The sequence below is a fragment of the Guyanagaster necrorhizus genome (assembly GCF_019112545.1).
Source record: "Guyanagaster necrorhizus MCA 3950 unplaced genomic scaffold BT62scaffold_11, whole genome shotgun sequence".
NCBI classification, from domain to species: domain Eukaryota; kingdom Fungi; phylum Basidiomycota; class Agaricomycetes; order Agaricales; family Physalacriaceae; genus Guyanagaster; species Guyanagaster necrorhizus.
The window spans coordinates 709,446-723,625 of NW_025064890.1; the positions used below are offsets into that span (position 1 = coordinate 709,446).

General features: G+C 48.3%; 3 protein-coding genes across 3 annotated transcripts; 2 read left to right on the forward strand and 1 right to left on the reverse strand.

Moving 5' to 3' along the window:
* Positions 1-1,465: 1,465 nt before the first annotated feature.
* Positions 1,466-2,894, forward strand: BT62DRAFT_893517 (uncharacterized protein; the record flags this gene model as incomplete). The annotated part of the gene is made up of 7 exons (XM_043183148.1): positions 1,466-1,617; positions 1,671-1,955; positions 1,997-2,048; positions 2,096-2,228; positions 2,282-2,388; positions 2,441-2,646; positions 2,699-2,894. 7 exons carry the CDS (start codon positions 1,466-1,468, stop codon positions 2,892-2,894), a joined length of 1,131 nt encoding a protein of 376 aa, XP_043040343.1.
* Positions 2,895-5,405: 2,511 nt separating this feature from the next.
* On the reverse strand, positions 5,406-10,418 carry BT62DRAFT_931420 (cohesin-associated protein Pds5). Its single transcript, XM_043186119.1, has 23 exons — positions 9,744-10,418; positions 9,250-9,691; positions 9,055-9,203; positions 8,938-9,002; positions 8,805-8,891; positions 8,561-8,752; positions 8,462-8,510; positions 8,331-8,409; positions 8,144-8,277; positions 7,751-8,094; positions 7,573-7,693; positions 7,353-7,520; positions 7,096-7,301; positions 6,926-7,046; positions 6,737-6,871; positions 6,645-6,687; positions 6,490-6,595; positions 6,324-6,438; positions 6,128-6,274; positions 5,998-6,076; positions 5,883-5,947; positions 5,653-5,830; positions 5,406-5,602 (listed from the first exon to the last, which is right to left on the reverse strand). Exons 1-22 carry the CDS (start codon positions 10,365-10,367, stop codon positions 5,801-5,803), a joined length of 3,501 nt encoding a protein of 1,166 aa, XP_043040344.1. The 5' UTR covers positions 10,368-10,418; the 3' UTR covers positions 5,406-5,602; positions 5,653-5,800.
* A 43-nt stretch (positions 10,419-10,461) lies between these two features.
* On the forward strand, positions 10,462-13,904 carry BT62DRAFT_931421 (N-terminal acetyltransferase A, auxiliary subunit). Its single transcript, XM_043186120.1, has 15 exons — positions 10,462-10,665; positions 10,716-10,909; positions 10,960-11,163; positions 11,216-11,372; positions 11,425-11,547; positions 11,603-12,192; positions 12,246-12,377; positions 12,425-12,504; positions 12,559-12,628; positions 12,678-12,732; positions 12,781-12,861; positions 12,911-13,108; positions 13,159-13,257; positions 13,309-13,553; positions 13,602-13,904. Exons 1-15 carry the CDS (start codon positions 10,512-10,514, stop codon positions 13,788-13,790), a joined length of 2,571 nt encoding a protein of 856 aa, XP_043040345.1. The 5' UTR covers positions 10,462-10,511; the 3' UTR covers positions 13,791-13,904.
* The last annotated feature ends 276 nt before the right edge of the window (positions 13,905-14,180 follow it).

Here is a 14,180-nt window from a genome sequence, read left to right on the forward strand (position 1 = left end):
CCGATGGTGATGGACTCTATTGGAACATCTCGCAACCTCCCACACGACAGCTTCCCGAAGTTCACGTACGTCTTTCGCCACCAACGTCCCGAAATACTCTGATATCCGTTCCAGGTAAAGCTCGGTCCCGGTGCGATCGATGGCGAGTTTGAACCTACCCAGCTGTGGCGCTTCGAACGTCTCGACGATGATTCTGGCGCTTACTTCTGAACGCTCCTGAAAAATTCTTGCAGGGTGCTCCAGGGTCGAATAGGCTTTGATAACCGGTGCTGTGCTATGTATACCTTTAATAATCAGGCCACTTTTTACTCTGGGACGAACACCTAGGCCTGCACACGACACGACGCGCGCTATTTTACCCCAAAGAAATAAGTGTGGGGATGGAAGCTAATAACGGTGCAATTCAACAAGGACAAATACTGCTTCTCGTCCACAATTTGCAATTAGCTCCTTGTCCTTCCCCATCAACAGACACCTCGAATGCATGATACACTGTGGATATCGAAGGTAACAGCGCTACTGAACCGAGGAAATAATTACAAGGGCAATGACGGATTATTCAGTGAGAATTGTCTTTGCATCGTCTCTTCTTCATCTACTATAGAACGCAACCTGTGATCTACTTCAAACGCTTGGAATATTCATGCAGAGCGTCCGATTCCAGCGAACATTACAGGCCGGTGAATGGTATACAAGATTTGTGCCTGTTCTCTCAGTATGCATGATTCTTATACGCGCATGAGTATCAGCTCAGATGACAGTCTTGCTTGCTCGTCGGGGCTGCGCATCCTTTTTAAGGCGTCCTGCCCACGAGTAGAACCACCGCTCTCCGGATACCATGGAGAGTGATGCTAAGAGGGTTGGCGGTAGCAGCTGTGTAAGTCGAGCCGCAGCAAGGGCACAATCTGTATGATTTCCAGGGCGCCGACACTTAGCTACAACAAAGCTGGAAGACCAAGCATATGCTTTAGTTGGTTGCCTTTGCCTGCCTGTGTGGTTTCTCGTGAGCGGGATGTGTCCCAACTGCTCACACGCCAGTCCGACTACTACGTTGTCCAAGAACCCGGCATCAGTATTCGTATCTGCATCGCTTTCCATTATATATATGCTAATACCTGTACTTTATAGCTTTCTCTCGAACGTTGTCAGAGATTCTCTGTATCTCCAACGGTAGCTATATAATGTTACTAGCTAGGGGCGTCGTCGCGCACGGAACATGCGTTCCCTTCTCAACAGGACAGATGCATCAATAGGTCTCCTCATAGGTATATCTAGATTGGTCTTAGCTACTTCTCTGAAACTCACTTCGTCTCGGCCGCCTTTTCCAGAAAGCAATCTATGGATGTACTAGAGACCGCGTCCCGAGTTTGCAGTATATTTAAACAGCCTGACCTGTACTCGATACCAATACCCAAACACAGACCTTCGTTCACCCTTTCACTCTCTCTGGTGGTACCCTTGGGCGATGTTGCTCGTCGCCCCCTTTCTCTCTTTCTTCTTCGCATTCCTTCTACATGTTGTCAATGCTGAAAATGTCTACAATTCTAGTGAGGCCTATTCTGCAGGCGAATTAGGCCAAACGCCTTCTCAATCTTTCTATTCATCTAATTACACGCCGTAAGTGGCTCTCTCCTTATTTGTCTTGAAATGCCGACCAATAACATCTTCAGTGCTGCTTGGAATTGGGTCGTCGAGTCTAATGACACTGCCAACATTCCCTCCGGTTACTTGTTCATGGCCCTCCAGGGTGACGATACTGTACAACCCGGTGCAGTCATATACGACAGTTCTGGCGAGCTCGTGTGGTCTGGCGCCGATTATGGCGCCGTCACATCCTTCCGGGTAGTCTCTTACCTCGATGCACCACATATACTAATGTGGCAAGGGAACACAACGAGACAGGGTATTGGTTCTGTGTTGTTGATTGACCAGAACTACTCAATAGTTAATAATATGTAAATAAATCCCTCTTTCATCGAATCCTATGCACTGATAGTACCGCAGGACTATCGATCTTCCTGGGAACTATACTGATTGTAACGAAGCGGGTACTTTTGCGTACTTTGGATAGCCTCGATTGCTGACACGATTGCAGGCCGAATTTACTTCTAATGACACAACATTGACTGCCGCTTATCGCGCCGTCAATATGAATCTTACTACATACGGAGGGCCCGAAAATGGCTGGCTCTATGACTCTGTCGCACAAGAAGTCAGCATTGATACAGGTGTGTGTATATCCTTTGATTGTTATATTTTCAATCGCTGATCCTCCTTCTAGGTGTAACAATATGGAACTGGAGTGCGATCGATCACGTCGATGCGAGACTATGCTATTCCAGTATCGGCGACCATGATTCATCAGAGGACGATCCTTGGAACTTCTTCGTTGGTTACTTTTTTGCTCTTCTTTATCATCTTACCGATGCAATCAACCTAGGACCTCAATTCCATTGAGAAAGACAATTCATCCAACTATCTCATATCCTCCAGGTATTGCAGTGCAATTTATTACGTCTCTGGCTCTTCGGGTGAAGTACTCTGGCAAGTTGGGGGCGCCAATTCCTCATTCACTATGGGAAACGGGACACAATTCTTCTACCAGCATGACGCACGATGGAATGATGGGCAGCAGACACAAATTTCGTGTGTATATGCATTTCTTTGTCTTCTTCTCTGACGTATGTTCTTCGTTTAGACTCTTTGACAATGGTGGTACTGACCTCGTCACCAACGAAACCACCTCCCGTGGTCTCATTATCCAGCTGAACTTTGATTCATGGACGGTTGAGCTGGTACAAGAATTCCTGCCATACACGAGCCAAGTATCAGAAGATCAAGGGAGCATACAGGTGCAATCGAATGGAAACGTTCTTATGGGGTATGTGGTTTAACCAAAATCAACTACCTTCATTAAATACACATCTTCCTAGATGGGGCGACATCCCATGGTTCGGGGAATATGATGCCCTCGGGAACCTCCTCTGGACTGCCCAGTTCGGTGTGGGGGATATTCAATCGTGTGAGTCATCTTCGTGTTTTGCACTCTCCCATCATTAACTTACTGGGATATAGACCGAGTTTTACGTTACAACTGGACGGGTTTACCAACTAATTCGCCCTCTCTCGCTATTGTCAATAGCACCATATATGCTTCGTGGAACGGAGCAACGGAAGTCGCGACATGGGAGCTTCTGGCTTCTTCCTCTAATGAGACTTACTACTCCGTGTCGAATACGACTAAGACTGGATTCGAGACCGCTATATCAGTCAACTCGACCTCTTTCGATTCGTCGACGTACTTTGCTGTGCAGGCATTGTCGGTAGATGGAACTGCGCTAGGTATAAGCGAGTGGATCACCGATACTACAGGTGGCGTTTCTTCCGGAGTGCACACAGTGACAGTCACCGTCAATGGTGAAGTTGTCACTGCTACGGCTATTGCGGATGGGGATGTGCAAACCGTCACTATAACTGTGGATGGAGAAGTGGTGACCGCCACGGCCACTGTCTCTACTGCTGCAGATGTTGCCTCCTCTACCACCGAATCTTCTGCCACGTATACAACCGTTGATTCTTCCTTAGTCGTCGCAACATCGACTGCATACAGTCTTAACGAGACCGTCACTGTAACGATTAGCGGCGCCGTCCAAACAGTCACTGTCACTGAGGTCCAAGAGACCACGAAACTGGTTCAAACTATTATCGACTCTTCAAATGGCGTTGTGGAGACTGTCACTGCTACTGGCGCAATTCAAACAGCCACTGTTACTGTTGACGGGGTCCAGCAGACTGCAGCAGTGACTGCCACTCTGAGTCCCCCAACCACTTCGTTCGCCCAGTCAGCCTCCGCCAGTCTCAACGAGACTGTTACCGTTACCGTCGGTGGAACCGTGCAGACGGTGACCATCACCGAAGCAGAAACGACAGAGTTGGTACAAACATCTACCAATGATGCAAATGGAGCGGTTGAGACCGTCACAGTTACTGGTGCAATCCAAACGGTTAATGTCACCGTCGACGGAGAGGTTCAAACCGCGACAGTGACGGCTACTCTATCCCCAACTATAACCATCAACGAGACCGTCACCTTCACCGTCGAGGGTGCCGTCCAGACAGTCACGGTAACGGAGGCCGAGACGACGGAGCTCGTTCAGACTCTCACAGACTCTGCTAATGGGGCGGAGGAAACTGTCAGAGTTACCGGTGCAGTTCAGACAGTCACTCTTACTATAGATGGGGTGGAACAGACGACAGCAGTGACTGCTACTCTATCCTCGACGTCGAATGCCGTCTTGGCCACTGCTTCATCGACCATAAGCGTTGACGAGACCGTTACGCTAAGCATCGGTGGCACTATTCAGACAGCGACTGTCACCGAAGCGGCAGAGACGACGGACCTCGTGCAAACCGTTACGGATTCTTCAAATGGTGTTGTCGAGACTGTCACAGCTACTGGTGCCGTTCAGATGGTCACTGTGACCGTGGATGGGGAGGAGCAGACCGCGACGGTGACTACTACTTTAAGTCCCACGAGTACTTCTTCCACCCAGTCGCCTACCACCACCACTCTTAACGAAACCGTGACGGCTACGGTCAGTGGTGTCGTTCAGACCATTACCGTAACCGAAGCAGAGAAAACGGAACTCGTGTCAACATCGACTGACTCTTCCAATGGAGCAGTTGAGACCGTCACAGTTACTGGTGCTGTGCAAACTGTCGACGTTACCGTCGATGGGGAGGTGCAGACTGCCACTGTTACCGTCACATTGCCTCCTTCCAAAGTTACTTTAAATGAAACCGTTACTTTCACCGTCAATAGTGCCATCCAAACGGTGACCGTCACCGAGGCAGAGACGACGGAATTCGTACAAACCCTCACAGACTCTTCTAATGGGGCTGAAGCGACTGTTACGGTGACCGGGGCGGTCCAGACAGTCACTGTTACAGTAGATGGTGAAGTACAAACAGCAACAATTACAGCTACGCTGCCACCAGTGGAAACACAGACGGTGTCGTTCGACGGGGAAGTGTTTACAGTTACAGTTGCTGGAGAGGCGGAGACTGTCACCGTGACGGCAACAGATGGGGAACTGCAGACGATGACTGTGTCAGCTAGCGCAGCCACACTTGCCGCGGAGTCTACTTGTTCGTGTGCTACGGAGGTGAGAAGGGACGAAAATGAGGCTGTGAAGAGGAGCGAGAGCGCGGCCACGATGATCCAAGTCGATCTGGCATCGATTTCAATTGCATTGCTGGCTGCAGGTATCACACTGGTATGATGCATTTCAGCAGTAGTAAAATGTATAGTAAAGATTGACATATATGAGACTGGCTCTTACATATCTTGAGCGTTTGCTTCCACGGTGAAGAGCTGCAGTAGCTCTCCAAAAGTCCGAACCATAGTCGTACATTGGTCCACATTAAATAATATAGAACAAGATAAATACAGAAAGTGCGAGCGAAGAACAGATCAAATAGACAAAAATGCATGCACAAAATAATACAACGTGTAGAAGGAACGGAATAAGAATACAACAACTAGCCCTCAACCATCAGATGCGCGCTTCTTGGCACCTTTCGCCTTCCGCGCAGCTTTCTTCTGCAAAACGACGATCAGTCATTTGTCAGACAGCTACGCACGAGGCTTACCTTAGCGCGACTTCGAGCACCCCGTCCCAGGACCTCTTCACTAGACTCATGGTCATCTTCGTCGTCTTCTGATTCTTCTAGTGGACCGGCACCATCAGCCATCTCAACATCACTTGAGCTCTCCGACTCGTCGGGCTCATCAGATTCATCATCGGATCGACGTTTCTTCCTCGTTCGCCTACGTAAAAGACAATTGAGAACACTGGAATAATACAATATGTGAAGCATACCTCGCATGTCCATTTCCATTTGTGGCTGGGGCTTTGCGTTTCGTAGGGATTTTGCGCTCTTTTTTCTCCTGGAGGGTTGTAAGGACATGTCGAATGTCAGAGACCAGGAACCAACTCACTGCCGCAGGAGCAGACTTATACAGTTCGGCCGCCCACTTTGCAACTTCCTTTGGCAAGTAAACAGTGTTCGCTGTCTGTAACAAATGTAAGGACGCTCCTCCGGATCACAAAGAATTGTGACTGACTTTGTTGGCATCTTCGGGGCTCGCATGGGGGCGTAAGATGTCAGACGGCAGTTTGATTTTCCCCGGATAGCTTGGGACACTCCACGAATAATGGCGGGCCCGGCCTCTAATGATCTCTTGCGCCAGTTCACATATTACGTAGAAATTCTGAAAAAAAAATCAGCATCAGTTTTGAACCCAATACCAGAAGCCATACCTGGCTGTATTCTTCGGACTCAAGATCTCTGACAGTCTTTCCCTTCAAAGCGTAATGATAGATAAGGGAAATATTTTCTGCCTGGACCACTTGATCGGCAAAATATTTGAGATACCTGAGAAAACTATGGGTGATGGACGTAACGGGAGAGGTCGACTCAACTCACTTGCCAATATCTTGCAAGTCTTCGAGGGCTATTGAAAAGTCGGGATGATGCGCAAGCAGATGCATCAGCCGAATGACACTGATGTCAAAATAGCGCACCCGCACATCTACAAGGCACGGTCAAGGAGAGGAAACACCAGAGAGGAAGTGACTAACTGGCCGGCAATGTTCGAATGGCGGTGGATATATATGATGTCGCCTTATGGAATGTCAACATAATAGTTACACCGCGAATAGAACGAACATACAGTTAATTTAATATCTTCTTCGGGATCATGAATCGTCAAAAATGGTACCACATTGAAAGTAATCGGTATACGCTGGGCATACAGCAGAATGATGATCTTCCGCAAGAAATTATACCGCACATTGTAGCAGGAATCCTAATAGTTGTGATCAATCATGATAATAACTCATCTGCTGACTGGCTAACGAACCTGAACAACTAACGTCAGTCGAGTAAAGGCCGTTGCCACAGACGTCTCGTATTTCTTGACACTCGACAATTGTAACAGTGAAATAGCTGCCTGTAGACGCAGACGTGCCATAAATTTGGGGCTAAAAACGCGTGAGCACGGCACATCGTAAGATACACCGATAGACCCACTTTTCTGCAACATCAGAAGAAAGCGCGCCGTTCATCTCAACTAGCTGTTTGAAGATTTTCAACGGTGGCCCCGACACCATCAGTCCTTTATCCGAGTCGGCGTATGCCAGACTGCGGTTCTTAAACACCTTCAAGGCAAGGATTTTGGCTCGAAGAAGATCAGGCATAGCATCATCGTTCACCCATTCTTCGTCCGCATCATCGTCCTGTATAAGGTATTGAGCCAGATATTCAACAGCGTGGCACATGTCACTGACTGGATCTGGTAGCTGAGGTATCATAAGAAGCTCCTTCACTAAAAACTCCGTTATTACGTCACTTTTGGACTCAAAGGCATCCGGTGCTAGCAGTGCAAACTGTGCAAGAGCAGCTATGTGCGCTATCAAGAGTTCAGGCGACGCATCGGACAATCCGTCGGCCATTGACTAAACGAAGTTCGATGAAAGATGCGCATGGGATCAATGAATGGAAACATACCTCGACCACTTCCGTACAGGTTTCGCTCTGACGGGAACAAGAAGCAAGTATTCGTGCAGCAAATTTCGCCTGCTTCCAACTGGGGCCTGTGACGTATCGAGTGATACGGTCTATCGTATGTCTTGCAACAAAAATCATCAGTTTAGAAGGCAAACAAAAAGACTGCCAATTCACTCACGAGTCCTTAAGTGCCAGATCTTCATCCCATTGAATCACGCTCGATAGGGCTTGAAGGGCCGACGAAACCAACAAGGGCGGTGCATCCTCATCCGAAATGGCTTTCACCAGGGCGCTTACGTGGGACTTGTAGATGGCTGGCATGTGCTTGGAGATATATCTCATCAGCGTGTGTATATGACCCGCAGTCACATTTGCTTCTCTTCCTCGGTCATTTTCTAGACGCTTCAGAAGAGTAGGAATGGAGGACTGATTAACGACGTGATATGTCGTCCGTCGCAGAAGAATAGACATTGTGGACACGACACCAGGAGAGTTATCTATGATTTTTTTCAGGAATTCGCTCTAAGAATTCTATTAGCAGTTTACACCGTCGCTCTCCGTATCGACTCACTCTCCGCTTGACAAGCGTTTTAAAGTCTGTTTGGGGATCTATACACTTCTTCAGAAGCTTGTACGCTGTTTGATCATTCAACTTGGCGAAACCGAACAGATCGTCAGCAGCTTTTGATGAATCAGGATACAGAGCTGTGATGTTGCGTCAGCGTCAGCGCACTTGGAACACCTGGCTGAAAATATACCGGCGAGCTGTTTGACACGTCGGGTCAAGTCACTTTTCACCTTTTCTGTAGTTTCTTTGTCGCCGTCAATGATACCGTTCTGGGACGCATTAGTTCAGTGAAACTACACCATTTTTGATTGTGGGACGCACATTATTCTGAATGCACGCATCTATAAAAGCTAGCACGTGAGCCGGCTGACTACGTAGAGCATTAGGATAATAGGCGGAAAGTAGCGACGAAGTACATACGATGACTTCAAATTCGTGAAGGCAAGAAGGCCATTGATGGAGCGCTCTTCAACGAGGAACTTCATCGTGTTGAGCAGTCTATCCGTCCAGAGCACCTCATCAATTTCACTGTCACTAGATTTACCCTTTTCGGGCGGCGAAGATCGAGGCATAGGCAATATGTAATCTGCAAGTGCTTGCTCGACTGCAGGCCTGAAACACCTGCATTCAGAAAAGACGCACAATTAAGTCGCAAGGATCTTACTTGGCTTCGTGGCTCATGCCTAGCAAAGGAAACAGAGTATTTGGTATCCACGAGAAATTGGAAATAGCAATAGGGTCATTGCTTTCACTGAAATCCATCAGCTTTAGAAGGAAAGTCGGCGGCGGAGTCGTACATTTGAGGGTAAGCGAGATTATAGAGCTTGCCGAGACTCTTTAAAGCTTCAGTTCGTACAACTTGCTGAAAAGAAGGTGAGCAGAGTTCGTGCATTGAATTCGCAAGACTGCCAAACTTTTTTGTCAATGGCGCGCTGGGCCATAGCACGGAGCTGTGCTTCTGTAACATGATGAGCGACTGTCTCATAGTCCAATTGACCATAAATTTTGCAGACAGCCGCGCGCACTTTCTCATCGGGATCCAAAAGTTTCTGTTGCAGGTGCTCTAAATAAAGTCAATATGGATGATTGAGATCATTACTGAAGCGCACCTTGTACCGCTTCTCTCATCTCCGGGAATCCTCCGGATATGATGGCTCGTGACGACTCCAAAGCCTTCAGCCTGACCGTGACAGAACGGTCGTTTGTCCTGGCTAACCATACTCTCCATGTCGTCGGATATTTCTTGGAGAGATCGGACCCACCCTTGTCAGCAAACACTTCACCGAGAACTTGCGTGGCGATGGAACGGAGCTGAACGTCTTCTGCCCGCAGCTCTTCCTCGAGCTGTGGTATCACACTGTGAAGAAGTGTAGGGCATGCCAGATGTATCCGCTTGACAAGTTCGTGTGCTTTACGGACTTCCTTCAATTCCTCATCCCCAGAGTTGGCTACGATGATGTCTGTAAAATACATGGACACATGTCGCTGCAGCTTGTCGGCAGTCTGATTGCATATCTGCACGACAAGACGGTACGCTGGCTGGTCCGGTTGCTGGAAGAAACGACATCAAATATTGTGGGACCAAGAGTACCAGAACACGCACCGCGTTCTTATCCATGAACTGAGCCATAAGTATCTCAAGCACGGGCGCACTCAAGGTGTGGCATTCGTCAATGAGTGCGGTAAGAATATCGCCCATGAAACTCTCTGTCTGCTTAGAAAAGTCGCGTCGCACAATGATGAAAAAGTCGCTGAAGATGTGCTTCATCATCTCATCGGCATTTGGGAGGTCGCAGACGAGGACGACGCTCTTCACGGTTGACAAGGACTCGAGAACGTGAAAGTACTGATTATAGTACGTATCTTCCGTTCCTTTGAGGCCAGATTTGAGCTGCTGGAAGATGAACTGGAATATATCGACAAGCTCCGTTACGGTGTACGGTGCTTCTGGAGCATATAGGCCAAGAACATCAGCCAGACAGCAGGCAGCGTAGGCCCTGACGCCCTTGTCCTTGTGGTGTAGTATAGAATTGAGAATGAGCTCCCTGCGGACGCTGTCGAGTGATTTGGTGTCAACGCGGTCTTGGTCCAACACGCTGAGCTCCTCGTGTAAATTCTTCAGCTTTTTGAGCAAAGCGTCGGTCGTCGTGCCCTTTGTGACGAGCTTCTCCTTGAACGCGAGCTTCCCGGGAGATGTCTGGCCGCCGTGGCGGGTTTGCGCGACCATGACGGAAGAAAAAGCAGATGTGGGAAAGAGGAATAAGTGCAGGCACGGTAGTTGCACGCGTTGTTTTGGTCTTGTTTGCTCGCCGCCGGCATCAGACAATTTTGTCATCTTTACAGCCACCTCAACGTCCACGACGGCCTACTCATGTCTAGAGTCCTCGGAATACCACCTAAGAGGGCATTGCCGCTCAAGGAGGCGTCTCTCTTCAAGGAGGTCCTGACTATGTACGAGGCCCGGCAGCTCAAAAAAGGCCTCAAAACGGCGGATCAGATATTGAAGAAATTTCCAGAGCACGGTGGTGAGCGTTGCGGGACCTCAAGGCCTCATAGTATTGATTATCGTCTGCAGAGACAATGTGCATGAAAGGTCTCATTCTCACCCACATGGGTCGACGAGAGGAAGGCATTGACCTCGTCAAGAAGGGCGTCCGTCTCGATCTCACTTCTCACATATGCTGGCATGTCTTCGGTCTCATTCAGAAGGGAGAGAAAAACTACGAGGAAGCTCTGAAATCGTATATTCAGGCCCTGCGATTCGACAAGGTGCGTCGCGAAGTCATAGAGACGGAGTGTGGTTCCAATTTGCGAACTAGGAAAACTTGAATATTCTTCGAGATGCTGCCCACTTACAAACGCAGCTTCGGCTGTATGACGGGCTTGTCGAGACGCGACACATATTGCTGCGCCTTCGTCCAACTGTCCGCCAGAACTGGGTGTCCCTTGCCGTCGCATACCATCTCAGTGGGAATCTTCTTGAGGCCAAAAAGGTATTAGAACAATATGAAAGAACTCTGAAGGTATGCCGTCGTAGCCGATTTTTCTGATGTAATAATGCTTACCGTTGCTCAGAACGTTCCCGACTATGACACTGAGCATTCGGAAACAACAATGTATCATGTCCGGTTACTTGAAGAACTCGGGGAGTTCACTGAGGCACTCTCTTTACTCGATGTCAGCTCTAAATCCCGTGTAATTGTGGACAAAACTGCCATCATGGAAGCCAGAGGTCTGTTGGCATAGTTCAATCACCTAATGTGTCCCTTTAAACGCCACTACAGCACGCCTGCTCTCCAAGCTCAAGTCTGACGAATCAGAACATGCATGGCGTGTCCTCATTGACCACAACCCAGACTGTACCAGCTACTATCATGGATATCTTGCCAGCCAAGGAATTGATAGCGGTAAGCGCGTTTCCCCGGTTCATTGATCTCATTAATCAGGATTACGATATCATAGATGAGGCATCACTCGCCATTTTACGAGATATCTCCTCGCAGATACCCCGAGCGAACGCCCCACGCCGACTAGCCCTCTCCTTCGCATCCGGAGATCGGTTCAAAGAGTTGGCAAAACCGTACCTCCTCTCAGGTTTCACCAAAGGCATTCCTTCACTCTTTGCTGATATCAAGTTGCTATACAAAGATCAAGCCAAATTGAGTCAGATCCAGGCCCTGCTCGAAGAGATCCGAGCAGAAAATGCGCCAGATTCTGCAGCACCCTCATCGTCGACATTTACCTCACAGCCCACAACATACTTGTGGATACTGTATTTCCAGGCACAGCATTTCTCCTACCTTTCGCAATTCAGACGAGCTCTCGAAATCCTGGATGAGGCACTCAAGCACACGCCAACACTCCCGGAACTATATACATGCAGAGCCCGAGTTCTCAAACGTGCTGGTGACTTGTTTGGTGCCGCACGGTCAGTAGAGGAAGCACGGTTATTAGATGGTCAGGATCGTTTCTTGAACACCAAAAGTGCCAAATACCGACTTCGCGCCGGGCTTGTGGACGAGGCTAGTGCTCTGCTGGGCCTCTTCACGAAGGTGGGAAGCGTTCATACTCACGTTTGGATAGCGATTGACTAATTTGCAACTAGAAAGACGCCACAAGCCCTGGTGCGGACCTCGAAGATATGCAATCTTTGCTGTATCTTATCGAGGAGGCGGATGCTCAGAACCGTAGTGGCAAGATAAATTTAGCCCTTAAGAAATATATCGCCATACAGAAAGTATAAATTTTCCCTTAGTTGCCGAACACCACTTACAGCCGTCATAGGTCTTCGATGAGGTCGAGGACGATCAGTATGACTTCCACGGCTACTCAATGCGCAAATTCACAATCAACATATATTTGAAGTGCGTCTTCTTAGGGATAAGCTGTTGTTCCATGTCTTGACATTGTCGATACAGCCTTCTTGCATGGGAAGACCGATTAAGGTCGCATCTGGCATACGTGAAAGCAGCTATATCTGCGAGCAGAGTTCGTCATTTCTTTATCTATTTTTATGTGGCCCTCATCCAAATTATAGATATTCGTTGCAGTCCACGATGATCCTTCAATAGCAGCATCGCTTGCGTCCTCCGGTTTGTTAAGTCGATCACCATAACCTACAGGTGTCTCACGACCAACAGGTCAACTCACAGATGCCGAAAAGAAGGCAAAGAAAAAGGCCAAGAAAGCGGCACAGAAAGTTCAGGATGACTCCAAAAAGGGTAGGCGAGGATATTCGCACCATTTTTTGATATATTAACTGTCTCCTAGGCAATAGCCAGCAGTCTTCGAACGAGGACAAGGGCCTCGAACCAACCGCTCCCAAAGACGACGATGTTGACGGCATCAAGCTATTAGGATGCAGTGATCCTCTAGAACGTGCGGCCAAGTTCCTCCATCCGCTCACTACGTTGGCTCCGCAAAATATCGAAGTTTGGATAGCAGTATATGATGTTGCGATTAGGCGCAGTGAGTATGTCATCCTAGGTAGTTTTACACTGAGACTAACCGGAATGCAGAAAAGCTATTACAGGCCGCTAAAGCCTTGAAACACGCGTGTTCGATTGATGTAGAAAATCCCGAGTTGCACATACGTCTTGTTCATGTGCGACGAACAGGTATGTATATTTATAGTCCTCGGTATGCACTCCTTAAGTGCCTATCATTAGCGTCCGCTCTTCCTCAAGAACCTCCGGTTCCTATTGGACCTCTTTTCAAGGAGTCCTTATTGGAACTACTACCCGAGGAAGTATCGCTGGAGACGTTCAATTCGCAATACCTTCAACGACATCCCTCGTCACAACAGGCTATCCTTGCAGCCGCCAAGGTGTCGCAAATGCTTCAAGCGCCTCTGCAAGAAGTCGAAAATACCCTTTTCGCTGCATTAGGTCCAGATGCAAAGCTTGATCTGGAGGTACGCCTCCTTCATCGCCTTGCCAAGAACGAAACTAACCTGGTACAGTCATCGCAAGCGATACTGTCATACCTCAAGTCCCTTGGTTCGCAGCGCGCAGAAGAGTTCCGACTTACGTGCGATGGAAAATTTGACCTGTCGACAGTGTTCAAATCGCCAGAAGAGCAGGCGCTGTTGGTAAAGCAGGCTTTGAGTGTCGTTATCGGGTACCCTGATGAAGTGGAGGCGGAAGCTTGATCTATAGAGTTGATTGATAGACAGCCTAGACATTGACTACGTAATAATTATACCGATCTAGTACTGTTAGGATTGAGACTGGCGAACATCCTAGAGATGGATATTTGAATCCTCACTTTCGAATCGCTCATGATCATTGGAACCAAGTCAGACGATCACCCTGGAATGGCATGCGCAAGGAATCCTTGACTAAGTTATAGGTCACTCGTCGACAGGGAGTCCTCCCTCCCAAACCATACTAACGCGACTAGCATTGTCTTTTGAACTCTTTCCTTGAAGTCTTGGAGATCTTTACTCACGCAAACGTCCCACCGTTGACAAAGGAACTTCCATTTCGAAAGTTGTTTCGCTTTTCTGAAGTTCACCACATTACATTTGGACATTTTCAAT

Bases quoted from the DNA above. Each gene is read 5' to 3' on its own strand.
- BT62DRAFT_931421 (XM_043186120.1), top strand. From the start codon at position 10,512: ATGTCTAGAGTCCTCGGAATACCACCTAAGAGGGCATTGCCGCTCAAG. The intron at 11,164-11,215 runs GTATGCCGTCGT...ACCGTTGCTCAG, and splicing joins AATATGAAAGAACTCTGAAG to AACGTTCCCGACTATGACAC. The intron at 12,193-12,245 runs GTGGGAAGCGTT...ATTTGCAACTAG, and splicing joins TGCTGGGCCTCTTCACGAAG to AAAGACGCCACAAGCCCTGG.
- BT62DRAFT_931420 (XM_043186119.1), bottom strand. From the start codon at position 10,367: ATGGTCGCGCAAACCCGCCACGGCGGCCAGACATCTCCCGGGAAGCTC. The intron at 9,003-9,054 runs GTTTGGCAGTCT...CCTTCTTTTCAG, and splicing joins AGCGCGCCATTGACAAAAAA to CAAGTTGTACGAACTGAAGC. The intron at 5,948-5,997 runs GTTGGTTCCTGG...ACCCTCCAGGAG, and splicing joins GTCTGCTCCTGCGGCAGTGA to AAAAAAGAGCGCAAAATCCC.